Source organism: Salmo salar, chromosome 19, assembly GCF_965601325.2.
Source record: "Salmo salar chromosome 19, fSalSal1, whole genome shotgun sequence".
Taxonomy (NCBI): Eukaryota; Metazoa; Chordata; class Actinopteri; order Salmoniformes; family Salmonidae; genus Salmo; species Salmo salar.
The window spans coordinates 65,552,016-65,579,837 of NC_138309.1; the positions used below are offsets into that span (position 1 = coordinate 65,552,016).

The following is a 27,822-nucleotide window of genomic DNA, read 5'->3' on the forward strand; positions in this document are numbered from 1 at the left end:
ACTTTCCAACAGGACAACGACCCTAACCACACTGCAAAGTCAACACAGGAATGGCTTCGTGACAAGCCTCTGAATGTCCTTGAGTGGCCCAGTCAGAGCCCGGACTTGAAGCCGATCGAACATCTCTGGAGAGACCGGAAAATAGGTGTGCAGCAACGCTCCCCATCCAACCTGACAGAGCTTGAGAAGCTCTGCAGAGAAGAATTGGAGAAACTCCCCAAATACAGGTGTGCCAAGCTTAGCATCATACCAAAGAAGACTCGAGGCTGTAATCGCTGCCAAAGGTGCTTCAACGAAGTACTGAGTAAAGGGTCGGAATACTTATGTAGAAATTGAAAAACCCATTTGCTTTGTCATTATGGGGTATTGTGTGTAGATTAATGTGGGGGATTGAATACATTTTAGAATAAGGCTATAACCTAACCAAATGTGGAAAAAGTCAAGGTGTCTGAATACTTCCCACACCTACTGTCGGTAGATCACTGCTTGTTCGATTGGTCATAAACATTATTATACTTGGTTCACAGCAGTCCAATCATCCTGATACACCACCTTGTCTGTATCAATCACTGATTTCACCTTTATTCCATTTACTTTGCACTTAAGTAAAGCGCAACGCTGTTAAAACTACACAAGAATCCATTTAATTTATCATAGTGATTTCAGGAGTAACATCTAAACAGAATGATATGCCCCACCAACATTAGACAACTATACAGAAAACCCTGAAATTGCTTGAATAAGTACGTTAAATAAGTGATTAGAGAAGAGTCAGATTAACTGAAATAGCAGGGCAGATGGCTATCTTTTTCTAAGAGGTGTATTATAAGTAATGAATGTGTAGGGTATGCTACTTCTGAGAATGCTACAGACTTTCTTTGTGGCACAGCAGAAAGATCAGCCTACCCCAGGTGGGGTCATATTGAAAAAGCAGTACTTAGTGATCATGTCAAATGTAATCATCTTGCCACTGCTTAAACATGTTTTTTCACATTATTTTAGCTGAACAGGACCACCACACAATGTCCTGAAAACTGTTCAAATGAATGTCCTGAGCGTGTTAAATACGTCCTAACATGGTCCTCAGTGACATCCTGGTATCTTACAGGAACTAGACTAAGGTCCCCCATAGAATGTTCCCTTGGGACAATCACGCAATGTCCTAATGACAAGTAAAATGAGTCCTGAGAACGTCCTAAAAAAGTATTGACATGGTCCTCTGCGACATCCTGGTAACTTGATGTAAAAATACTTGTTTACTGTTCTATTTATGTTGGTAGCCAGTTTATAATAGCATTAAGGCACCTTATGAATAAATGTATATCTGTTTTGTCCTAGAACTTGGCACACCCCTAATAAACAGACATGTACTTTACTTTACTGACTTTATTGTTCCCTTGGGGAAAATGTGTTGCAGTATCATGTACACATTTTAAAATGGTGTTTAAGAAAAGAACCATACAAAAGGACAATACAAATTCATTACCGTTATATACAGTATGTTTCTCATGGTTCGCGCTTGGCCCCTTAATTCCAGTGAAGATACAGTTTAACGCTACAGCATACAATCACATTCTAGAAGATTCTGTGCTTCCAATTTTGTGGCAACAGTTTGGGGAAGGCCCTTTTAGCATGACAATGCCCCCATGCACAAAGCGAGGTCCATAGAGAAATTATTTTGAGATCGGTGTGGAAGAACTTGACTGGCCTGCACAGAGCCCTGACCGAACACCTTTGGGATGAATTGGAATGCCGACTGTGAGCCAGGCCTAATGGCCCAACATCAGTGCACGACCTGACTAATGATCTTGTGATTGAATGGAAGCAAGTCCCCACAGCAATGTTCCAACATCTAGTGGAAAGCCTTCCCAGAAGAGTGGAGGCTGCTACAGCATCAAAGGGAGGACCAACTCCATATTAATCCCCATGATTTTGGAATGACATGTTTGACGAGGAGGTGTCCACATACACTACATGACCAAAAGTGTCTCTCATATATAGGACAGACACTTCAAAACCTTGTTCCTTATGATACATTTCTTGACTTTCTGGTTTGCCATTTATGAATGTGTTATTCAATGCGATTATATGGGATACAGTGGCATAAAGTACTTAAGTAGTACTTTAAAGTATTTTTACTTAAGTAGTTTTTGGGGGGTATCTGTACTTTACTATTTATATTTTTGCCTACTTTTACTATACTACATTCTGAAAGAAAATGTACTTTTTACTCCATACATTTTCCCTGACACCCAAAAGAACTCGTTACATTTTGACAGGAAAACAGATCGAGACAAAACATCACAAATCAATAGGCGGGGGGGCTATGTATGTTTGTAGATAATACTTGGGCCACGCAGTGTAATGTGATTGAGATTCTAGTTGTATTATTCAGGCCATTCTATCTACCACGTGAGTTTGGACAGATTACCGTTATTCTGGTCTATGTGCCTGGACCTAACAATAAAGAAGCTGCTGACAGGATTACAGACGGTTTCAATGCTGCGTTTTCACGATCAACTGACCAGCCAGTATTTGCTTGGGGATTTTAATACGCTCTACCGCTCCTCGCACCTCCCCACTCTGCAACAGTATGTCACCTGTCCAACTCGCTCAACTTGTATCCTGGACCAGTGTTATGGCAATGCAGAGGATGCATACAAGGCAGTGTGCTGAGCACCCATCGGGAAATCAGACATAATGTTATCCATCTCATTCCGAGATACAGGCAGCAGGTGAAACGCAAAAAAAACTGTAGCGAAATCCATTCAGGTATGGACAGAAGAGAGTAGGGAGGAGCTCAAGGATTGCTTTGACGTCACAGACTGGGAGGTATTCTTTGACTCGTGCAGGGGTCCCCACGAGTTGACAGACAGCATCATATCATACATCCAGTTCTGAGAGGATACAATCATTAACACAACTGTCAGAGTATTTCCCAACAACAAACCCTGGGTGTCCAAGGACTTGAAAATGTGCCTCAATGAAAGGAAGTTTGCGTCCCTGAAAGGAGATACTGATGCTGTAAAGAGAAATGAATTCCAGTCACAAATGTTGAAAGCTAAAAAGGACTTCAAGGATAAAGTGGAGCAGAGGATCTGTCCAGCCAATCCAAGGCAAGCATGGGAAGGGCTTAATGCAATGACGGGAGGAGAAAGGAAAAGAGAGAACAATAACATAGCAGACTGTTCATCCTTTGTAAATGACCGTAACTGTTTTTATGGAAGATTTGATACTGTCGATTTTTAAAGACTAATGTAAACAAATATGAGAGCATCCCCAAATCCTCTCCTGTCAGAGAACGGGGAGGCTTCAGGCTTGTCACATATTAAGCCACACAAAGCACCGGGCCCAGACGAACTACGGGGCAAAGTACTGAAGGTCTGCGCCAACCAGCTCAAGGGAGTCTTCACACGACTGTTTCAACTCCTGCTGAGCACCTGTACAGTGCCAAACTCCTGGAAGGTGTTGACCATTGTACCAGTGCCTAAGAAGGCAGATGCTAAATCACCAAATGGCTTTTGACCTGTGGCCCTCACGACCCTTCTGGCCAAATGCATGGAAAGGGGTGTGTCCTTTCACCGCTGTTATTCTCTATCTACACTAATGATCCAAGGAAACAATGTGAGTCTTTTCAAGTACACGGATGTCATGGCTCTGGTAGGACCTTCATTTTTTTTTTCTCTTTTTTTTTTTTTTGATGCTACGTCAGATGGGGACAGCTGTTTTAAACAGACAAACAACCTTCAAGAATGGTGCCGGTCAAGAGCCCTCCACATCAATGTTGAAAAGACAAAGGAGGTGATCAAAAAAGGAAAGTCAACGCCTGTTTTTAATCAGGATATTGAATGGGTTTGGGATCAGACAGGATGTTCTGGAGAGGGTGTACAGCAGCATGGTGGAGAGCATCCTCACCTTCAATATGACAGTCTTGTATGGTAATCTGAGGGTGGAGAGCATCCTCACCTTCAATATGACAGTCTTGTATGGTAATCTGAGGGTGGAGAGCATCCTCACCTTCAATATGACAGTCTTGTATGGTAATCTGAGGGTGGAGTGCATCCTCACCTTCAATATGACAGTCTTGTATGGTAATCTGAGGGTGGAGAGCATCCTCACCTTCAATATGACAGTCTTGTATGGTAATCTGAGGGTGAGGAGCAAAAGCAAACTCACCAGAATAGTAAACACAGCCAGCAAAGTAATTGGTTGACCACAGGCACATTTGACCAGTCTGTTCCACAAAGCAACCAAAAAGAAGGCAATGGCTGTCATTGGCGACCCCTCTACAACCTCAGTTCGAGAGGCTTCCCTCTGACCGGCGCTTGAGAATGTGTTCAAACATTAATTCGTTCCTTGTGCTGTTGTATCAGTATACGTACTTATCTATCCAGTGCAGTTGGGAAAGCGGTCGGTTGTGAGTGAATGTGTCAATGTCCTCTGTTTAGTGTATGCAACATGATGGACGGATTGGTTTAAATGTGTGAATGTATGTGATCTTTTTAATGGAAGGTGATGACAAAGAAAAATGTCCATCCTGGATGGACAATAAGATTTTATTCTATTCTTTACTCAGTACTTTGTTGAAGCACCTATGGCAGCGATTACAGCTTCGAGTCTTCTTGGGTATGACACTACAAGCTTGGCACACCTGATTTGGGGAGTTTCTCCCATTCTTCTCTGCACATCCTCTCAAGCTCTGTCAGGTTGGATGGGGAGCGTTGCTGCACAGCTATTTTCCGTTCTCTCCAGAGATGTTCGATCGGCTTCAAGTCCGGGCTCTGGCAGGAACACCCAAGGACATTGAGACTTGTCCTGAAGCCACTCCTGCGTCGTCTTGGCTGTGTGCCAAGGGTCGTTGTCCTGTTGGAATGTGAACCTTCGCCCCAGTCTGAGGTCCTGAGCGCTCTGGAGTAGGTTTTCATCAAGGACCTCCTAGTACTTTGCCTAGATCCTGACTTGTCTCCCAGTCCCTGCTGCTGAAAAACATCCCCACAGCATGATGCTGCCACCACCATGCTTCACCATAGGGATGGTGCCAGGTTTCCTCCAGACATTACGCTTGGCATTCAGGCCAAAGAGTTCAATATTAGTTTCATCAGACAGGGGAATCTTGTTTCTCATGGTCTGAGAGTCTTTAGGTGCCTTTTAGCAAACTCATAGCGGGCTATCATGTGCCTTTTACTGAGGAGTGGCTTCCTTCTTGGCACTCTACCATAAAGGCCTGATTGGTGGAGTGCTGCAGAGATGGGACAACCTTCCAGAAGGACAACTATCTCCACAGAGGAACTCGAGAGCTCTGTCAGTGAGACCATCGGGTTCTTGGTCACCTCCCTGACCAAGGCCCTTCACCCCCGATTGCTCAGTTTGGCTGTGCGGCCAGCTCTAGGAAGAGTCTTGGTGCTTCTAAACTTTTTCCATTTAAGAATGATGGAGGCCATTCTGTTCTAGGAGACCTTCAATGCTGCAGAAATGTTTTGGTACCCTTCCCCAGATCTGTGCCTCGACACAATCCTGTCTCGGACCTCTACAAACAATTCCTTCGACCTCATGGCTTGGTTTTTGCTCTGACATGCACTGTCATCTGTGGGACCTTCGAGTCTCATAGCAAATGGTCTGAATACTTAAGTAAGTTATTTCCATTTTTTTCTTTGTATAAATGATCAAACATTTCTAAACCTGTTTTTCCTTTGTCATTATGGGGTATTGTGTGTAGTTATTTAATACATTTTAGAATAAGGCTGTAACGTAACAATGTGGAAGAAGTGAAGGGGTCTGAATACTTTCCGAATGCACTGTACAGTCTCTGCTGACCCTTTTTGTAGATGAGGTCTACAAGCTTATTGTCCAAGAGAACACCCAGATATTTGTACTCTTCTACAACCTCTGTCCTGTCCTTTTGGTAGATGCTGCAGAAGTGGGTGTTGTTCAATTCCTGATATCTATGCACAAGGTGTCAAAAGCGTTCCACAGGGATGCTGGCCCGTGTTGACCCCAATGCTTCCCACAGTTGTGTTAAGTTGGCTAGATGTCCTTTGGGTGGTGGACCATTCTTGATACACACAGGCAACTGTTGAGTGTGAAAAACCCACCAGCGTTGCAGTTCTTGACACACTCAAACCGGTGCACCTGGCACCTACTACCATACCCCGTTCAAAGGCACTTAAATCTTTCGTCTTGCTCATTTACGCTCTGAATGGCACACAATCCATGTCTCAAGGCTTCAAATCCTCCTTTAACCTGTCTCCTCCTCTTCATTTATACTCATTGAAGTGGATTTAACAAGTGACATCAATAAGGAATCAGCATGCCATGGCTCCCAAAGTTTTTATATTTATTCTCGGTAATACCAATTACCCCACCAAAGACATACTATAAAAAAGTATACTCGTTCACAACAAACTTTATTTGTGCAAATAAAACTCATAGGAAGATGTGAAACTTTCCTTTTTATTCTAAGTCTGAGGGTGGTTTCAACCTTCCAGACTTGGAATTATATCAACTCGCCACCCAAGGCTTTTACTTGCAACCTAAAGTTAAATGCACTAAAGAGGAAACATGGGTACATATTGAAGATGTGCATGCTCATCCCCAGAATCTTTTCACGTGTCTATTTTCAAAGTATAAAGCTAAGAACATTAACAACTTCATACAGTAGTTAAGAACACTATAACAATATGGAAAAATGAAACATATTCTACAAGAACCAACATCACTCCCTAAAATCACAACGCTTTGGAACAATCCTTGTAAGCTTTTCAGAATTCACCGATTTTTAAGTTGGTCCATATGGAAAACTAAAAGCATAGAAACCGTAAATTACTTGGTAATAACAAATACATTCATTGCCATGATAGAATTAAAAAGTCATTTTGGACTGACCAATGTAGGTATTTTGAAATACAACTTAAGTGTCATATCACAATTTCCATTTGAAATCTTTTGGACATCAGAGAAATCTTGAGGGAATCATATTTGAGTCAGAAAATGATATTTATATGATAGGTAAGATGTACAAAACCTTAGAGAACCTATCCAACTGAATCTCTATAACCAAGAACTGATATTGGCTCAAGATGGGAATGTTGAAACATAACTAACACAATTACAGTTAACGAAAATGTGCGCTTAATCCAGTATAAACTAATGTATTATACAAGAGACAAAATTCACAAATTCCACAGCTTAACTGTAAAACTAACAATGCCTTCTGGGAATGCAATAAAAGTTATGGGTGGAGTCAGAACTATTACAATGTAAATTTACTTTTAATCCATCTGTCTGGCATATGACGGTGCAGTGAGATACCCGATGGGTTGGACGATATTTTTCTCATCAATCATCTTGAAAAAACGCATAATTAACAACTGGAAAGTCAACCAATCCTCCATCGTTAACAAAATGGAAAGGTCAGATGCTTTATTACCTAAACGCTGAAAGTACTTGGCTGAAAGGAGAGAAACATAATGGCGCAGTTTGAGGCCATGTGGCGGAGAGTGATGCCGGAGATGGGGGCGTAAGCAGATGGGTCTGTTCTCATTCAAGGGTTTTACTTTATGTTTACTATTTTCTACATGGTAGAGTAATAGTGAAGAAATCAACTATTAAATAACACATTTGGAATCATGTAGTAAAAAAAGTGTTAAACAAATCAAAATAGATTTTACATTCTTCAAAGTTGCCACCCTTTGCCTCGATGACAGCTTTGCACACTCTTGGCATTTTCTCAACAAGCTTCACCTGGAATGCTTTTCCAACAGTCTTGAAGGCGTTCCCACATATACTGAGCACTTGTTGACTGCTTTTCCTTCACTCTGCGGTCCAACTCACACCAAACCATCTCATTTGGGTTGAGGTCAGGTGATTGTGGAAGCCAAGTCATCTGATTCAGTATACCATCACTCTCTTTCTTGGTCAAATAGCCCTTACACAGCTTGGAGGTGTGTTGGATCATTGTCCTGTTGAAAAACAAATTATAGTCCCAGTAAGCGCAAACCAGATGGAATGGCGTATCGCTGCAGAATGCTGTGGTAGCCATGCTGGTTAAGCGTGCCTTGAATTCTAAAATAAATCATAGACATTGTCATCAGCAAAGCACCGCCAGACCACCTCCTCCATGCTTCTCGGTGGGAAACATACATGCGGAGATCATCCGTTCATCTACTCTGCATCTCACAAAGACACAGCAGTTGGCTTTGTGAGATGCAGAGTATCTGCAATCTCAAATTTGGACTCATCAGACCAAAGGACAGATTTCTACCAGTCTAATGTCCATTGCTCGTGTTTCTTGGCCCGAGCAAGTCTCTTCTTATTATTGGTGTCCTTTAGTAGTGGTTTCTTTGCAGCAATTTGACCATGAAGGCCTGATTCACGCAGTCTCCACTGAACAGTTGAAGTGTCTGTTACTTGAACTCTGTGAAGCATTTATTTGGGCTGCAATCTGAGGTGCAGTTAACTCTAGTGAACTTATCCTCTGCAGCAAAGGTAATTCTGAGTCTTCCTTTCCTGTAGCGGTCCTCATGAGAGCCAGTTTCAGAATAGCAATTGATGGTTTTTGCGTCTGCACTTCAAAGTTCTTAATTTTCCAGATTGACTGACCTTCATGTCTTAAAGTAATGATGGACTGTCGTTTTAAAGTAATGATGGACTGTCGTTTCTCTTTGCTTATTAGAGCTGTTCTTGCCATAATATGGACTTGGTCTTTTGCCAAATCGGGCTATCTTCTGTATACCACCCCTACCTTGTCACAACACTGATTGGCTCAAACGCATTAAGGAAAGAATTTCCACAAATTAACTTTTAATACGGCACACCTGTTAATTGAAATGCATTCCAGGTGACTACCTCATGAAGCTGGTTGAGAGAATGCCAAGAGTGTGCAAAGCTGTCAAGGCAAATGGTGGCTAGTTTGAAGAATCTAAAATATATTTGGATTTGTTTAACACTTTCTGGTTACTACATGATTCCGTATGTGTTATATCGTAGTTTTGATGTCTTCACTGTTATTATTATACATTGTAGAAAATAATACAAATAAAAACCCTTGAATGAGGTGCCCAAACTTTTGACTGGTACTGTAGAAGAGCTCACCAACATCCAAGACTAGCGATACATTGATTCAGCAAACAACCCAGCTGATGATCTGACTAGAGGAAAGATTTTATCAGAGCTCTCTAAACCAAGCACATGGCAACATGGCCCTCCTTTTCTACCCCAGTCTCCAGAGCAAAGACCCAAAGACTCTATTCCTGAGAAGAAGATCAATCAGAGGTCAAGAAATCCTTCTTCTGTGGTACAGTGACATTCAACCCTCGTGCTCAAGATGTAAGCATACACAAATCCTATCAAGAGCTCCTAGATGCTGCTGCTCAAGTACAACACATTATCAACCACTTAACCGCAAGTCCCTCTGCAGCAGATTACCTTGATGCAGAGCTAGATCTACTCAGAGAAGCCCAGCTGGACAGTGTAGTGAAGACTTGGCATGCCTACAAGCCCAGGAATCGCTCCCATCCACTGGCTACTTACTCTGCTTAGATCTGCGGCACCTCGGGACTAATTTGAGTGGGAGGGATACTACGTCACAGTGACAGGATGGATGACTCCAGGTACTATCGTCCTAGACCCCTGCCATCCTGTCACAAAGCTAATCATCCAGAACTACGATGACAAACGGAACCATCCTGGGACCATCCCAGCATCCCGTCTCCACCTATACAAGCCAGCCTTCTATTCCACAGGGATGGATCGCTTCAGACCCTACAACATTAAGCTTGACAGTAAAACGGAAAAGAGATGTGCCATAATGTTCAAATGCTTGACTACTCGGTCTGTGCACATGATTCCTTTCTTGTGGAAGTATTCAAATTAATAATTGCTATCCTGTTTTTACCCAAATAAATTCAATTTGATTTCAATGAAATCCTTTATCTCGCTCTATCTTACTCCTCCCAAATTTGTTTCCCTCTTTCCAGTTATTTTGCCTGGTGTAATCTTTCTTTGTCTTAGTAGCCTGGTGGAACAGGCCTGCTTTTGCTCACATTAACATTTCAATGTGAGCGCAGCAGTCAGTCTGCTTGACCAGGCTAGTCTTTTTGTTACATCCGTTAACACATATCTGGGCATTCCAGCAAAAATGGTCTCAATAAATATAGTTGTCGGTTGTGCACATTCTGCGCTCAGGAATGGCTGTGTTGGCCAACCTCCCTCGACAAATGACTTTGTTTAAACTTTACATTCCAACGCCATAAGTACAGGCTATATTTAGGTATACTACCTCACATCATATGTTTCTGTAGAAAGAGGGAGAGACAGTTGGTTTTTCAACATAATCAGTTTCATTCCTACACCATAAGTGGAGGCTATATACGACCTAACACTATAGTTTTTGTATACCTTTAAGGAGAGAGAGAGAGAGAGCGAGAGAGACACTCGTTCTGCCTCCCTGGTTTGGAATCACTCCTGCTATTTCCTCCCTGGTGAGGGCATAGCGTCACTAGAAAGAGTGATCCAGCCAAGCTTCTCGTGTATCCCCCTTACCCTCTTCACCCTCTGTGCATTTTGTAATAATATATTACTACCTTGACTCAAGCTTATAATGTCCATGTCATAGTTTAATAACCCAGCTCAAATAAGAATTTAGCTTCTAAAGAGTATTTATTTGTCAAAGTCCCCAAAGAACTGCCACTATATTGTTTGTCTAATGTGTTAAACTCATCTATCGCAGATAGACTTTCTGTTTATCTCCTCCCTCTCCATATGACAGTCTGTTTATATAACGATTTCTACTGATCGGGTTACTTTGTAAATGTGGTTTTGCTGTAGTAAAATGTACACAACACAGTAGGTCACGATGGAGCCATTCAATTCCTCAAGCAAAGCAATGGCCAGAGTGAACATGAAAACATAACCATCTGATGTGTTGACCGGATGACATAACACACACACACATACATGCACATACTCAGACACAAACAAACACACACCCACGCACACACAGGAATTGGACAAATTCCAAATATGTTACATTTAGGTATTAAGTGTTTCGAATTCTTCTGACTGTGTGAACTTGAAATATGAAAAGAGCATCAAACAACTCTCCAGAAAACATTCGAAACACTAAGCTCACCGTAAAGCATTGCACATCAAATGTTAACTGATTATTTCACCATTGAGTAACTTGACTCAAAAAACAACTCAGTTAAAACAGTTGTTCAAGGTTATATTAGTGAAACACATCAATCCTGGTCTTAATTTCCACTTTTAGGTCCAAGAGCGATATGTTTTTAATTCTTAATTTCCTACTTTTAACCCCTCCCTCTGAAACAGAACTGATAGGTGGACTCAGATGTGCTGTGATGTCACGATACCTCTCAAGGGCGTTTTTTTTTTCTTTCTTTCTTTGCTGTATAATTACTTCTAATTTGAGAAAAATAAATCATCTAAATAGATATTTTGTAAACAAAGAAAATCAATTAGGGGTCAACATCTAAATATTGCTCCTAGTGTTGATCAAAGCTCGGAACACTAATCTTATCAAACAAAAGATGTGTTTGAATATAAACATCTCCACATGGCCTATCTTCTCTATAGGCCTAGGCCTACATTCAAATGCAATAAAAATGCAAACAACACAGTTCTAAAAATGCAATACGTTTTGGTTTTGTCGCTGATGCTACGTATCAGTGTGATACATTTTTCATATTTCCCCCTGTCAAGGCTATAACATAATTGTATAGCTAATAGGCTGTGTTTGTAGATCGACCTGAGGTGATGTTAGAGCGAGATAAAGGATTTAATTGAAATCAAATTGAATTTATTTGGGTAAAAACAGGATAGCAGCCGTGGTCATTTTTGCTTGTTTTTGTAGTTCTTCAAATAGCATTTTTAAAGTTTTGTAATTGTATAGATATGCAGTAAATCAGCTTCAACTTTCAAAAACATCCCTCCCCCCCCCCCTCTTCCGGACCTCACAAACACTCAAATCCTGTTTACGGCCTTTCTACAGTTATAATATAATTGGCTAAACAGCCAATGTTGGACTGAAAATGTTAACTTTGGTAACTTCCTGGGAACGGTTTCCCAGTAGTGATGGAACTTAAGCTTACCAGGGTTTTAATAATGCATCTTTCTACAACTGCCGAAGATTTCACATGCGTTTCCCAAAACACCATGTATTGAGAACGTTCAAGTGCGTCGTTGGAGCATGTGTCAATAGGATCGAAAGAAAAGCAGTGCTGCTCTCATATCAGCTTTCTCCATTCAAATCTTACACTAACATTAGAATTATTTCACAATACTGACGACGGATCAGCTCCTAGAGCAATTGTATTCAAAGTCATGGTTGAAATACACTGCTCAAAAAAATAAAGGGAACACTTAAACAACACAATGTAACTCCAAGTCAATCACACTTCTGTGAAATCAAACTGTCCACTTAGGAAGCAACACTGATTGACAATACATTTCACATGCTGTTGTGCAAATGGAATAGACAACAGGTGGAAATTATAGGCAATAAGCAAGACACCCCCAATAAAGGAGTGGTTCAGCAGGTGGTGACCACAGACCAGTTCTCAGTTCCTATGCTTCCTGGCTGATGTTTTGGTCACTTTTGAATGCTGGCAGTGTTTTCACTCTAGTGGTAGCATGAGACGGAGTCTACAACCCACACAAGTGGCTCAGGTAGTGCAGCTCATCCAGGATGGCACATCAATGCGAGCTGTGGCAAAAAGGTTTGCTGTGTCTGTCAGCGTAGTGTCCAGAGCATGGAGGCGCTACCAGGAGACAGGCCAGTACATCAGGAGATGTGGAGGAGGCCGTAGGAGGGCAACAACCCAGCAGCAGGACCGCTACCTCCGCCTTTGTGCAAGGAGGAGCAGGAGGAGCACTGCCAGAGCCCTGCAAAATGACCTCCAGCAGGCCACAAATGTGCATGTGTCTGCTCAAACGGTCAGAAACAGACTCCATGAGGGTGGTATGAGGGACCGACGTCCACAGGTGGGGGTTCTGCTTACAGCCCAACACCGTGCAGGACGTTTGGCATTTGCCAGAGAACACCAAGATTGGCAAATTCGCCACTGGCGCTCTGTGCTCTTCACAGATGAAAGCAGGTTCACACTGAGCACGTGACAGACGTGACAGAGTCTGGAGATGCTGTGGAGAACGTTCTGCTGCCTGCAACATCCTCCAGCATGACCGGTTTGGCAGGGGGTCAGTCATGGTGTGGGGTGGCATTTCTTTGGGGGGCCGCACAGCCCTCCATGTGCTCGCCAGAGGTAGCCTGACTGCCATTAGGTACCGAGATGAGATCCTCAGACCCCTTGTGAGACCATATGCTGGTGCGGTTGGCCCTGGGTTCCTCCTAATGCAAGACAATGCTAGACCTCATGTGGCTGGAGTGTGTCAGCAGTTCCTGCAAGAGGAAGGCATTGATGCTATGGACTGGCCCGCCCTTTCCCCAGACCTGAATCCAATTGAGCACATCTGGGACATCATGTCTCGCTCCATCCACCAACGCCACGTTGCACCACAGACTGTCCAGGAGTTGGCGGATGCTTTAGTCCAGGTCTGGGAGGAGATCCCTCAGGAGACCATCCGCCACCTCATCAGGAGCATGCCCAGGCGTTGTAGGGAGGTCATACAGGCACGTGGAGGCCACACACACTACTGAGCCTCATTTTGACTTGTTTTAAGGACATTACATCAAAGTTGGATCAGCCTGTAGTGTGGTTTTCCACTTTAATTTTGAGTGTGACTCCAAATCCAGACCTCCATGGGTTGATAAATTGGATTTCCATTTATTATTTTTGTGTGATTTTGTTGTCAGCACATTCAACTATGTAAAGAAACAAGTATTTAATAAGATTATTTCTTTCATTCAGATCTATGATGTGTTATTTAAGTGTTCCCTTTATTTTTTTGAGCAGTGTATATAGGCCTATGTAGCCTATACTGTATACTGTTATCTTTTAATGCAGTCATCGCAGTTTTAATTTGAAGGATTTTTTTAGCCTTTGCTTGTTTGAAACAATTACAGACATTGGCAAGTTTGTCTTTGTAGTCAACTTTGTTCTGAGGTTATTGGCGGTCACAGAGAGACAGAATCAAGATGTTTATGTTTAGTGGAGATCTTCTGTGTATAAACTGATGCGGGAGAGCAAAGAAGCATCTAAGCACTTAGCAGTCGGTAAATAGTGAGCGTTTTCAAGTGCAACTTTAGTAACAATGGTTTTAGGAAACAGCTCAGAGATAGATACCAATGCATTAGCAGTCTGGTCTGCTTAGTTCATTGACTGTAATGTAACTAGAAGAGATGAGAGGGATGTCTCGCTTCCTCTTCCGTCTCTGATTGGAGTGTGAATTAGCCATCGAGGAGGTAGAGTGCGGCGATTGTGTCTGCTTCGGGTCTAAACTGCAGCGACTTTCTATTACTTGTAGTAGAGATATCAAAGCCATTTTCAGTTTGAATATTGTCGCTAAATCCATACAAAATCCATACAGTAATCCATACAAAAATGTGCTATTTGCGGCCTCACCATAACATTTTGGAATGTAAATTCAAATCGTTCAACTGAAATTGATACCAGGTGGTAGGTTTGTTGAATGAACTCACCTTTGGTAGAGATGACACACTCAACATAACGCTCCCTGTTTTCAAGCATTTTTCAAAGGAAAAAGGGGCAGAGAGGGCGGAAAGAGGCACTACAGTTACCCTTTAAGTGATTTGAATGTCTGTACTATGGATTACATGTCCTGGCATTGTCAAAACACTATTTGTTTCTACAGACTAATTGTTTTTCCTTAATTATACTTTGGCTCAATTACAGCATGTGTTTACGAAACTATTGACCACTTGCACGGTTCTTACAAAAGTACTTTTTATTCAACCTGAAAGTTTCATTCAGCCTGAAACTTTTGCTCATAATGTGGCAGGGGATAACGTTTTCCACATGTGGCGTGATGCTAAAGCCAGAGAGTGCTAACCCAGTTGATTATTTGGGCCTACAACCTAGAAAATCCCAAGATATTAAGTCACACTAACTTGCTGTAATATGGATGTTAATGGTCACTGTCTTCTTCCCGCCAATTGTATATGACTCATATGCTGATTTGCTGTTGAATCAAATTCTGTTACAAGGCTCATCATAAAGCAAACACACACGGAAGTGTTACTGTCTGTCCAGATGTGTCGTGTTGATTTGTCTCTGCAAAGGTGTCCTGGTGGTCTCCCAGAGATAGTTTTGTGACTTATAGATTTTCCTGCTGTGAATCTTAAATGTGAATCTTAAACTTCCATCCATGTTTCTGTTCATTGCCTGTATTCCTTATGAGGCGCACACAGTTGTGACTTATGGTTTGATGAGTATCTTTCCCACCTAATGCATCACAACTCCATGAATCTTTTTCACACGTCTGTGTTAAGCACACGTCTGTGTCAGCCTCAAAGGTAATACCTCCACAACCCACAGACCAATCCAAGTCACTGGTGAAACACTAGGTGCCAAATAAGGCAGTAAGATTTAAGGTTCACCAAGGACCTCGGGTGATGTTCAGAAGGCATTGTTTTACAAGTATAACCAGATGTGTCATGCCCATAGGGGGCACGGGCACATGCCGCCTCAGATTTGTCCTGTTTAAAAATTCTAAATAAAATACTAGCCACCTAGCAGTTTTATGAAGTTGGCTTTAGCTAGCCCAGATAGGTTCCCAATGTCCCAACCTCATAACTATCTACCAAGAAGCCATTTCAGGCTATCAATGAAGTTAAGCGGTATGCTTACAGTGCCTTTGGAAAGAATTCAGACTCCTTTACTTTTTGCCACATTTTGTTATGTTACAGCCTTATTCTAAAATGGATTCAATAAAACAATTTCCTCAGCAATCTACACACCATATCCCATAATGACAAAGCGAAAACAGGTTTTTAAAAATTTGGGAAAATGTATTAAAAACAAACATATCTTATTTACATAAGTATTCAGACCCTTTGCTATGAGACTCCAAATTGAGCTCCGGTGCATCCTGTTTCCTTTGATCATACTTGAGGTTTATACAAATTGATTGGAGTCCACCTGTGGTAAATTCAATTGATTGGACATGATTGTAAAGGCGCACACACCTGTCTACAGTATATAAGGTTCCACAGTTGACAGTGCATGTCAGAGCAAAAACCAAGCCATGAGGTCAAAGGGTCTGGGGAAGGGTACCAAAACATTTCTGCAGCATTAAAGGTCCCTAAGAACACAGTGGTCGCCATCATTCTTAAATGGAAGAAGTTTGGAACCACCAAGACTCTTCCTAGAGCTGGCCACCCGGCCAAACTGAGCAGTCGGGGGAGAAGGGCCTTGCTCAGGGAGGTGACCAAGAACCCGATGGTCACTCTGACAGAGCTCCAGAGTTCCTCTGTGGAAATGGTTGTCCTTCAGGATTAGAGGACAACCGACTAATCGGAATGGCCGATTAATTAGGGCCGATTTCAAGTTTCCATAACAATCGGTAATCTGTATTTTTGGCCACCGATTTGCCGATATTTATTTTAGATTTTTTAAATATATTTTTTTTGTAATTTTTTAAAAACATTTTTTTAACCAGGCAAGTCAGTTAAGAACACATTCTTATTTTCAATGACGGCTTTGGAACGGTGGGTTAACTGCCTTGTTCAGGGGCAGAACGACAGATTTTTACCTTGTCAGCTGGTGGATTCAATCTTGCAACCTTACAGTTAACTAGTCCAATGCTCTAACCACCTGCTTTACATTGCACTCCACGAGGAGCCTGCCTGTTACGCGAATGCAGTAAGAAGCCATGGTAAGTTGCTAGCTAGTATTAAACTTATCTTATAAAAAACAATCAATCAATCAATCATAATCACTAGTTAACTACACATGGTTGATGATATTACTAGTTTATCTAGCCTGTCCTGCGTTGCATATAATCGATGCGGTGCGCATTCGCGAAAAAGGTTGCTCCAACTTGTACCTAACCTTAATAAACATCAATGTCTTTCTTAAAATCAATACACAAGTATATATTTTTAAACCTGCATATTTAGTTAATATTGCCTGCTAACATGAATTTCTTTTAACTAGGGAAAATGTGTCACCTCTGCAACAGAGTCAGGGTATATGCAGCAGTTTGGGCCGCATGGCTCGTTGCGAACTGTGTGAAGACTATTTCTTCCTAAAAAGACAGCCAACTTTGCCAAACGGGGGATGATTTAACAAAAGCGCATTTGCAAAAAAAGCACAATCGTTGCACGACTGTACCTAACCATAAACATCAATGCCTTTCTTAAAATCAATACACAGAAGTATATATTTTTAAACCTGCATATTTAGCTAAAAGAAATCCAGGTTAGCAGGCAATATTAACCAGGTGAAATTGTGTCACTTCTCTTCCGTTCATTGCACGCAGAGTCAGGGTATATGCAACAGTTTGGGCCGCCTGGCTCACTGCGAACTAATTTGCCAGAATTTTACGTAATTATGACATAACATTGAAGGTTGTGCAATGTAACAGGAATATTTAGACTTATGGATGCCACCCATTAGATAAAATACGGAATGGTTCCGTATTTCACTGAAAGAATTAACGTGATAGTTTCCGGATTCGACCATATTAATGACCTAAGGCTCGTATTTCTATGTGTTATTATGTTATAATTAAGTCTATGATTTGATAGAGCAGTCTGACTGAGCGGTGGTAGGCACCAGCAGGCTCGTAAGCATTCATTCAAAACAGCACTTTACTGCGTTTTGCCTGCAGCTCTTCGCAATGCATTGTGCTGTTTATGACTTCAAGCCTGTCAACTCCCAAGATTAGGCTGGTGTAACCGATGTGAAATGGCTAGCTAGTTAGCGGGGTGCGCGCTAATAGCGTTTCAAACGTCACTCGCTCTGAGACTTGGAGTTGTTGTTCCCCTTGCTCTACATGGGTAACGCTGCTTCGAGGGTGGCTGTTGTCAATGTGTTCTGGTTCGAGCCCAGGTAGGAGCGAGGAGAGGGACGGAAGCTATACTGTTACACTGGCAATACTAAAATGCCTATGAGAACATCCAATAGTCAAAGGTATATGAAATACAAATCCTATAGAGAGAAATAATCCTATAATTCCTATAATAACTACAACCTAAAACTTCTTACCTGGGAATATTGAAGACTCATGTTAAAAGGAACCACCAGCTTTCATATGTTCTCATGTTCTGAGCAAGGAACTTAAACGTTAGCTTTCTTACATGGCACATAATGCACTTTTACTTTCTTCTCCAACACTTTGTTTTTGCATTATTTAAACCAAATTGAATAGGGCATTTTATTTGAGGCTAAATTGATTTTATCTATGTATTATATTAAGTTAAAATAAGTGTTCATTCAGGATTGTTGTAATTGTCATTATTACAAAAAAAAAGAAAAAAATATTTTTTAAATCGGCCGATTTATCGGCATCGGCCTTTTTGGCCCCCCAATAATCGGTATCGGCATTGAAAAATCATAATTGGTCGACCTCTATTCAGGATGGTTCTCCAATCTTTGCAGCACTCCACCAATTAGGTAGAGTGGCCAGACGGAAGCAACTCCTCAGTAAAAGGCAAATGACAACCCGCTTGGAGTTTGCCAAAAGGAACCTAAAGTACTCTCAGACCATGAGAAACAAGATTCTCTGGTCTGAAGAAACCAAGATTGAACACTTTGGCCTGAATGTCAAGTGTCACGTCTGGAGGAAAACTGGCACCATCCCTATGGTGAAACATGGTGGTGGCAGCATCATGCTGTGGGAATGTTTTCCAGCAGCAGGGACTGGGAGACAAGTCAGGATCGAGACAAAGATGAACGGAGCAAAGTACAGAGAGATCCTTGATGAAAACCTGCACCAGAGCGCTCAGGACCTCAGACGTGCGAAGGTTCACATTCCAACAGGACAACGACCCTAAGCACACAGCCAAGACAACACAGGAGTGACTTCAGGACAAGTCTCTGAATGTCCTTGAGTGGCCCAGCCAGAGCCCGGACTTGAACCTGATCGACCATCTCTGGAGAGACCAGAAAATAGCTGTGCAGCGACGCTCCCCATCCAACCTGATCTGCAGAGAAGAATGTGAGAAACTCCCAAAATACAGGTGTGCCAAGCTTGTAGCGTCATACCCAAGAAGACTCGAGGCTGTAAAGGGTTTGAATACTTGTGTTAAAATTTTGAAAAACCGATTACTGCTTTGTCATTATGGGGTATTGTGTATTAGATTGATGAGGGGGGAACAATTGAATACATTTTAGAATAAGGCTATAACCTAATAAAATGTGGAAAAAGTCAAGGTGTCTGAATACTTCCCAAATGCACTGTAGGTAGATCACTGCTTGTTCCATTGGTCATAAATATTTTCTATTTTTTAAAGTACAATATGGATTACGGGTTAGGGTACTAGTGGCATAAGAATATACATTTTTGGCTGGGGGGGCGGGGTACGTTCTCACGTATTTTGTTCCCCCTCAGATTTCTGGGGTGCATGATGCCCCCGAGTACAGTTTGTTTTTAATCAGTTATATATTTCTTGTTGTGGTGTTCTCATAGTTTGCATGGGATATGATATTGCTGTTTCTATCGAATGGCCATGTTATCTTGACTGTTAGGTCATCTTTCATATTTTTAGATGATACGTCACTGCGGATAGATGGGGGCTCGTCTGAGATGGGCAGGACCTACCGAGACCAGCAGCCCTCCATCAAACATGGTCAGAACCGAGCGGTACGCAACGCACTGGGGGGAGGACTGGACATCGATACCCTGCCCGACAACATGACCCATGTGGTGGTGAGAAATTTAATGAGTTATGTTTAGTATAACTCTTGTAGTGGTAAGGTCTAACTAACAGGCAGCCATCTGTGATGATATAGATAGCAATATTGTTATTTTCCCCTCTGCTCAGCATCTTGTTAGTTGCCATCCTAGCACCCACATCAGTTTGCTCAGGATCAGGCTCATGTGACCGACTGCGTCTCCTGCACACCATATAACACTCTTAGCCCTGTGAGCTAAAGCCTAGGCCCTCTCTGTGACACAGCTGGTAGTAGGTAATTAGCAACATCTTCATTAGTCACCGCTAATAACCACATCCCAATGCATGGCTAAGCACTTTGCTAATGGGCAGCAGTGTGTGACCCCAGCAGATGAGGGCAATCAATGGGAACACGTTGCCTGAAGCTATGACCCTTTATCAGGGGTGACTGCTATTGGGATATTAATGACAGGTGTATGGGTGTTTGCAAGCGAGTTTTCCCTAGATGGGTTTTTCCACCGTGTGTTTGTGGTTTGGTTTTACTATCCTTGTGGGTACCAGAAGTCTTCACAAGGATATTAAAACAATTCGGAAAAGTGGGGACATTTTGCCGGTCCCCACAAGGAAAAAGGCTATTTTAGGCTTTGGAGTTAGGTTTAGAGTTAGAATTAGGGTTAGGTTTAGGAGTTAAGGTTACATTTAGTTTTAGGGTTAGGGGTTTGGGGTTAGGGAAAATAGGATTTTGAATGGGAATACATTTTTGGTTAATAAAATGTGTGTTTAAATGTGTATGTTGGATTAGTTGGTGTGGTGGGGACCAGTGTATCATCTTGCTCTTACTACCACATAAGTATAATTTTTGCCAAATAAATTGTGATTAGCTTTTCTACTACCCTTGGCACTACAAATTGACAACAGATCCTGGCCTTGTCCTGGTAACTTAGTGTGTGTGTCGTCTGGTTTCACACAAGACCCTAACTAACTAACCTCTCACCACAGCAGCTCTCATTGACCAATCTTAACGCAGCTTAGGTGTTTAAGCCCTGGGCAAAGTCTGGGGAGCTGCTCTCCTCTCAGACCCGGAGATTCCCCCAGAAACAGTGCCTTGTGTTGGGGCTTGGAGAAGGAGAGAAAGTGGGTCACTTGCTGTATGTGGAGCAGCCAGATCGTCATTGAGAACACTGCATTTAACTGCTCCACTTTCCCAGCCCACACCTAAACCCCAGCACCATTGCTCTCTGTCACCTTGAAGCAAGGCACACATTAATAATGTGATCGAGTTCTGAGATCTGTTAAATAGATACAGAGGCTTACAATGCCAAAGCACTGAGATCATTAGAGTATGTATACAGCTCCCCCACCTGGTGTAAATGAAAATACAGTACATGGAAAGGACCCCTGGTGTCACTATGCACAATAGTTAACTCCAATCTCAAATACTAACTAGCATCATAGCTATCATCTTCCCATCATAAGGACTACCATCTTCCACAACCATACATATTAAGAATACAATAGAATAGCCTCCTGCTCTAGATTGAATCAAGGGTAACGATTTAATTTGACTACATAGCCATAACACATTCATTACACATCTATAAGTATTTCATGAACGTGTTATAACAGGTCTTAACCACATTAAAGGTTAATGAAATATATCCATAGCATATCTATACCGCATTCATGTCATGCTATGCAAAAGCTCCCATTTAGGCATCTTAATAGATGCATCATTACAATGACAGCGTAGTGTCATCATTATGGCTGTTCTCTAAAATGTGCTTCTGCCATACCAGTGTTAGTGAATATGCCTAAAGGCCAAACCACATTTTGAAAATGATGCTGCTATATAGCCTGTACTAGCCCCATTTCCCGCACCGGCCGGTATAGGCCCGTGACTTAAAGTATGGTCTTCTTCTTCTCAATGAGGTCAATGGTGCATGAAGATCCCCAGTGTTCAGGGTAAATTTTACACATCAAAATCGTGTAGTTGAGGGCCAAGGCTCTTTCGTAACTCATTAACAGCCCTCCTCCACATCCCTATTAGGTTGCGCATACTGGTCTATAACGTACACATAAAGGGTCTATTTATGAATTATATGCAGTCAAAGTAAAGCTTATCTATTTTCCCCATTCATTAAGCATTTATAGCTAAGCATTTCATGGTTAATTAACTGTGCAGTTTGCCACTGATCTATAACGCCACATTAAAGGTCTATGTATGAATTCTATGCAGTCAATGTACTGTCAATACTATTTTCCCATTAAAGCATTTATAAAGCATTTATAAACATGCCTCACTTATTAAAAAGAATACGAACACAACACAATGTTAAAGGCTCAGTACAGTCAAAATAAAACAATTTCCTGTGTTTTTCTATCATATTGTACAACAGCTAAAACTAACATTTTGAAGAAAAAATGGATCATTGTTATTTTCTGATAGTTGCTGGTTAAAAATACAATCTACACAGGACCTTCTAATCCGCAGGTTTGCATGGGAGGGAGTTTCAGCTTTCCATGGTGACATCACCATACGGTAAATTGGTTAATAGACCAATAACACAGTTCCAAACCACTCTGCCATTAAGAGACCGTTTTTAGTTTTCCCCTCCCCACTCAGATCATTCTCAGACAGTCCTAGCTAAATTCTAGCTTGACAAAGTTTTTTTTGCTAAAAAGCTATTTGTGCCCAGTTAATGGAAATCTATTACAGTAAGGTACTTCATTTTTACCCAGTAATGACTTGATATAGGTCTAAAAATAGCTGCATTGTGCCTTTAAAGGGAATATGAACATCCTATTTAAATTTTCCAGATGTAGCTAGCACAGAAAACAATTGCTGAGGACATCGCCGAAGAATCCTACTGTTGACATTTTTCAGTTAGACTTTTCTTGAGTAGATTTGACAAAGATTCATATTCAAAGCCTATATGGTCCTTTGTAGCTCAGTTGGTAGAGCATGGCACTTGTAATGCCAGGGTAATGGACTTGATACCCAGGAACACCCATACATAACATGTATGCACGTATGACTAAGTCGCTTTGGATAAAAGCGTCTGCTAAATGGCATATACACTGAGTACACAAAACATTAAGAACACCTGCTCTTTGCATGATATACTGTGCAGGTGAAAGCTATGGTCCCTTATTGATGTCACTTGCAACTAAATATTAGGAAGGTGTTCCTAATGTTTGGTATGCTCAGTGTATATGAGTCAAACATTTATTATACTGTCAAAATGGAAAAATTGTGAATAGTTTAATTTGTCATAGTCAAGCTCGTCCAAAACTGAATTTTGTGAGACTTGTGGTAATCAAATTTATTGGTCACATACACGTGTTTAGCAGATGTTATTGCGGGTGTTGCGAAAATGCTTGACTGCATCACAACGTAAATAGAGGTTGGGTTTGTTTTAATCCTGCCCACATGCCCATGGTTGGCAGCACACAAGGAATCATCAATGCAGAGTGCAGCTGCACATGACCCGATTATAATGCCTGTGATAAATTTGGGTTGACTTTGGATATCCCTATGGGGCTAGCTAGGGATTATCTGTAAATTACACAATGTACATGTGACAATATGTGACCGACCGCCTCGATTCAGTCTTATGTAGCAAAATAATTAGAAATTGTGTTTTTTTTACATTGGATAAAAGTAGAGACTCAGAACTACAACATGGTATAGCATACACTGTAGTTGAAGAACAATAGGAAAATAATTCTGCGGTGAAAGTTGAACTTGTAACCCCACTTTTGAGCAAATGGCCCTTGAATGTTTTCGTACACCTACTGGAGAGCTCTTCTTTGTTTACAACTATTGCACATCGTTCACACCCTCTTAAGCCTTAGCCCCACCCATCTCTTTAAAGATTCACATGTGCTAAACAGAGTAAGTAAGGTAGTGTAGTAAAGAATCAAAGATTTCAAGACTAAAAGTGGTGAAAGTAGTAACCTACAATAAGGAAAAACTCCAGGTAAAAATACATTTTATCTAATCCTTGGCCTATATTCTAATCTGACTTTGGTGCAGGTTATGTTGTTCTTCACATTAACGTCTCTAGTAAACACACACTATATGAAATAAAATCAGTTTATTTGTCACATGCACAGGATGCAGAATGTGTAAACGGTACAGTGAAATAGTTACTTGTATATTTGCATAGCAGCACTATCAAAAATAGAAAGTGTCCAGATAAAAATATAGTATACATATTGTATCATTATTAGGTGATGCTTACCCAGACACTAGGGGTGTGCCGAGTAGTCAGACAAACGAGTATCGTAACTGATATTGGCAATTTTCTGGATACGATTATGATCAGAGTATTTTTTTGTAATTATCTATGATCAGAAAAAATGTTTTTTTGTGGTACCAGCAAGCATGTTTCTAACGTGTCAGAGTTTTTAAACCATACTGTACTGTCTTTGAGTCACTCATATGCGTGGTCTTAATAACTAAACTGGCTAGTTTGTCTGTCTAAAGAGAAGGGCGGGTGTACGTTGAACCTGCTGCTCTGATTGGATAGAATGAAGCTGTATTTCTCCGTCCACTCGCTTCATAATTTCATCCAAACACTTTTCTCTCGCATGTTTTCGATCTGATCATTTAGATTGCTGCTGCCAGTTACTATGATAAATCAACATGGCGAGGACATTTGCTATCAATGTGCATATTATCTAACAAGTGGGGCAAGGGTTTGGGAAAGATTAAACGCTAATGCGCATTCTGACTGAGTGAGAGCAAATTTGGCTGCCTGCTGCAAATTGAGGACAGACACACATACAAACCCACCCCTCTGCGCACTGCTCTTAATCTGCAGCTTTTTTTTTTGCAGTGAGAACATGCAGGGAGGTGTTTTGCCAACATCTATTTAGGCATATTAAAGCACTTGTTTTTTTCCGATCACGAGTATAATCCGATTCAACTGTCAATTTACGGATACGAATATGGATATGTCGGCGCACCCCTACCAGACACAGTTGTCTAAATTGTTAGGTCATGTGAAAGAAATGCTATAACCACCCCCCAGCCACATCTAGCTAAGTGGATGGGTTACTATTGTCTAGACATGTACACATGTTCGTGAAATATAATAGATGGCCGTAATCATCCCCAGACACACCTGGCTAACTTAATGGGTAATCATCTAGCGAAGTGTAGTCTTTTGTTTAGACATGTAACATTATCTAGCTAGCTAAACAATGAACCATAATCCCAACCCATACTAATAGCAATACAAACTGATTTTCATAGCTAGCCACCATACATGAAATGCTGTAGTATGAATCTACAGGTAGCTAAAGCTAACCAACTAGGTTCAATTTTAGCTAGCTAGCTAATATTAGGCTATAACTAGCAATGCAAATTGCTTTCTGAGATACAAATAATATTACTGCATAGATCACACACGTAACGTAAACGAGCCAGCAAGCTAACATTCGCTAGTTAGCGAACAGTACGCTTTAATTTGCAATGAAAATTACTCTTTAATTTGCAATGAAAATGAAATGTGTAATATTTGAAAATGTAGCTAGACTCTTACCCATATACCTAGATGAACGTTTCACTGCAGACTAAAACCCCTTTAACTCTGTTTTGTTTGTACAGCTTGTTTGGTCCGTCTTGTGTCACGTGTCTCCGGTTCACACTGACCCTGTGCAGAAAGTAGTCCATCACAACTTTTTCCCACTAATCTTTGTCGATAGTGCCTGCTAAATTCAGGACAGGAATGTTAAGAGCAGTAGCAACACTTTTGCAGTAATCCATGGCAAACGCAATATCTTCTAATTTTGTCAGGTAGTAAGGATTATCTACACATGCTCATGTTACAGACAGAATCATGCTATGTGGCAGACTAATCTGAACTCATCGCATGGCATGTCCAGTCCATTCATTATCTCAGACAATCATGGCTAGCGGGAAGGTTCCTGTCTTTTTCCGTGTCTAAACCAACTAGATTCGTATTTAACAATTTTATTTGTATTTACAGATGGCGTACAAGTTCGTTATTAAGGCACATGAAAGTTTGCATGTTCCAGAAGGCATTTCTGGCAAAGAAACGCATTTTGATAAAAAAATAAAAAACATATGCCTCTCCTGTAGTGACGTACGACATAAGCATAGCTTCCTTTAATGGGTCATATGTTAAAATTCCCATAGCTCCAAATTTCAATGACTTAAACCTAAAACCAACTATAAATTGTAGAAATTCAAATACCAATATTGAAAGCATTTATTGAGAACTAAAAGGATGAAAACATTAACATATTGTCATCTACATTGCGTAATTCACTGACGGTCCCTAACTAGCCACGGAGATAGGCTATCCAAAGTCAAACCAACTTTGCAATGGTCGCACACCAGCCGGCTGAAGCTAATTAGTTGAATAATTTGGCTAACTCTTCCCACCAGCGAACACGCACATCAAACCACACATCGAAACCAACGCAGGTTTGAATTCAGTCATGGCCGCAAGCATTTCTTAGAGATACTTTGTATACACTGTATAGCCTGTACTAGCCCTTTTCCTCCTCCTCACTGAAGTCAATAGTTAAGATCCCCACAGGGTTGAATCATAAGGGTACATTTTTTTTGTTCTGAAAGTCGCAAGCACGGGCCAAAAGTGTTCCCCCAGAAAATTGGGTACTACATCACATATGTGCGGTTATGTGCACCACATTATTGCTCTCTGTCTGCTGTGTCCACTGAGCTGTTGGGCCCGCCCTGTAACCTCATTGGATAATGCTGGGCAGGCATTATCTTGATTGCTGTCACTCAAATGCGAGGGGCTGAAGCTCATTGGCTAGAACTCGAATTGCTTGAGGGCTGGCCCACGTGGGGGGAAATGTAGGGAAAGTGGCGCTGCACAGCTTCAAGAAAAGTCACTTTCAAACTAGGGATTTCGTAGCTAATTGAGATGAGACAGTAATTCTGCACGTAGATTATGCATGTATGAACTACACATTCACACATCCAGCCGAAAGTTGCCAAAGTATTGGAGAATGTCTTTAAAACCTCTTTGGGCTAGGTGGGGCGCTAGTGACCCACCTCGCCAACATCCGGTGAAATTGCAGAGCGCGAAATTAAAAATACAAAAATTGTAATATTAAACATTCATGAAAATACAAGTGTCATACATTTAAAAGCTTAACTTCTTGTTAATCCAGCCGCTTTGTCAGATTTCAAAAAGGCTTTACGGCGAAAGCACACCATGCAATTATCTGAGGACAGCGCCCGCGTACAAAAGCATTAAAAACATTTTCCAAACCAGCAGAGGCATCACAAAAGTCAGAAATAGCGATAAAATAAATCACTTACCTTTGAAGATCTTCTTCTGTTTGCAGTCCCAAGGGTCCCAGCTACATTACAAATGGTTGTTTTGTTCGATAAAGTTCTTCTTTATATCCCAAAAAAGTAAGTTTAGTTGGCACGCTTGATTCAGTAATCCACCTGTTCCACTCGTTCAAAACGCATACAAAGGAATCCCAAATCAATCCTCAGGTACCCTAATATGTAAATAAACAATACAATTTAAGATGGAGAATGGTGTGTTCAATACCGGAGATAAATAATGAAGTGCGCGCTCATCCACGTGCGCCACAACACTACAGTCAAAATGAGAGCCACCTTGAAAAACTACAAATTCTAGCTAATTTTTCAAAAGAAAGCCGGAAACCCTTTCTAAAGACTGTTGACATCTAGTGGAAGCCATAGGAACTGCAATCTGGGAGGATTTCCTTTGATTTTCCCATAGATAGGCATTTCAATGGGTGGTCACCTCAACAAACCAAAAAATTCCAGATGGATTCTCCTCGGGTTTTCGCCTGCCATATCAGTTCTGTTATACTCAGACATTATTTTAACAGTTTTAGAAACGTCATAGTGCTTTCTATCCAATACTACCAATTATATGCATATTCTAGCTGCTGGGCCTGAGTAACAGGCAGTTTACTTTGGGCATGTCAGTCATCCGAACTTCCGAATACTGCCTCCTATCCCTAAGAAGTTATTAATGAATCAAATCAAAAACAAGGACAAATCAGGA

At 41.3% G+C, this 27,822-nt stretch overlaps 1 protein-coding gene across 2 annotated transcripts in view; it reads left to right on the forward strand.

The window, feature by feature from the left end:
- plxdc1 (plexin domain containing 1) overlaps positions 1-27,822 on the forward strand; it is a 95,351-nt gene that overhangs the window by 15,864 nt on the left and 51,665 nt on the right. For both annotated transcript variants that reach the window (XM_014158685.3, XM_014158687.3), the window contains exon 2: positions 19,646-19,806. In XM_014158685.3, the coding sequence (XP_014014160.1) occupies positions 19,646-19,806 (161 nt within the window). The remainder of the gene's footprint in view (positions 1-19,645; positions 19,807-27,822) is intronic.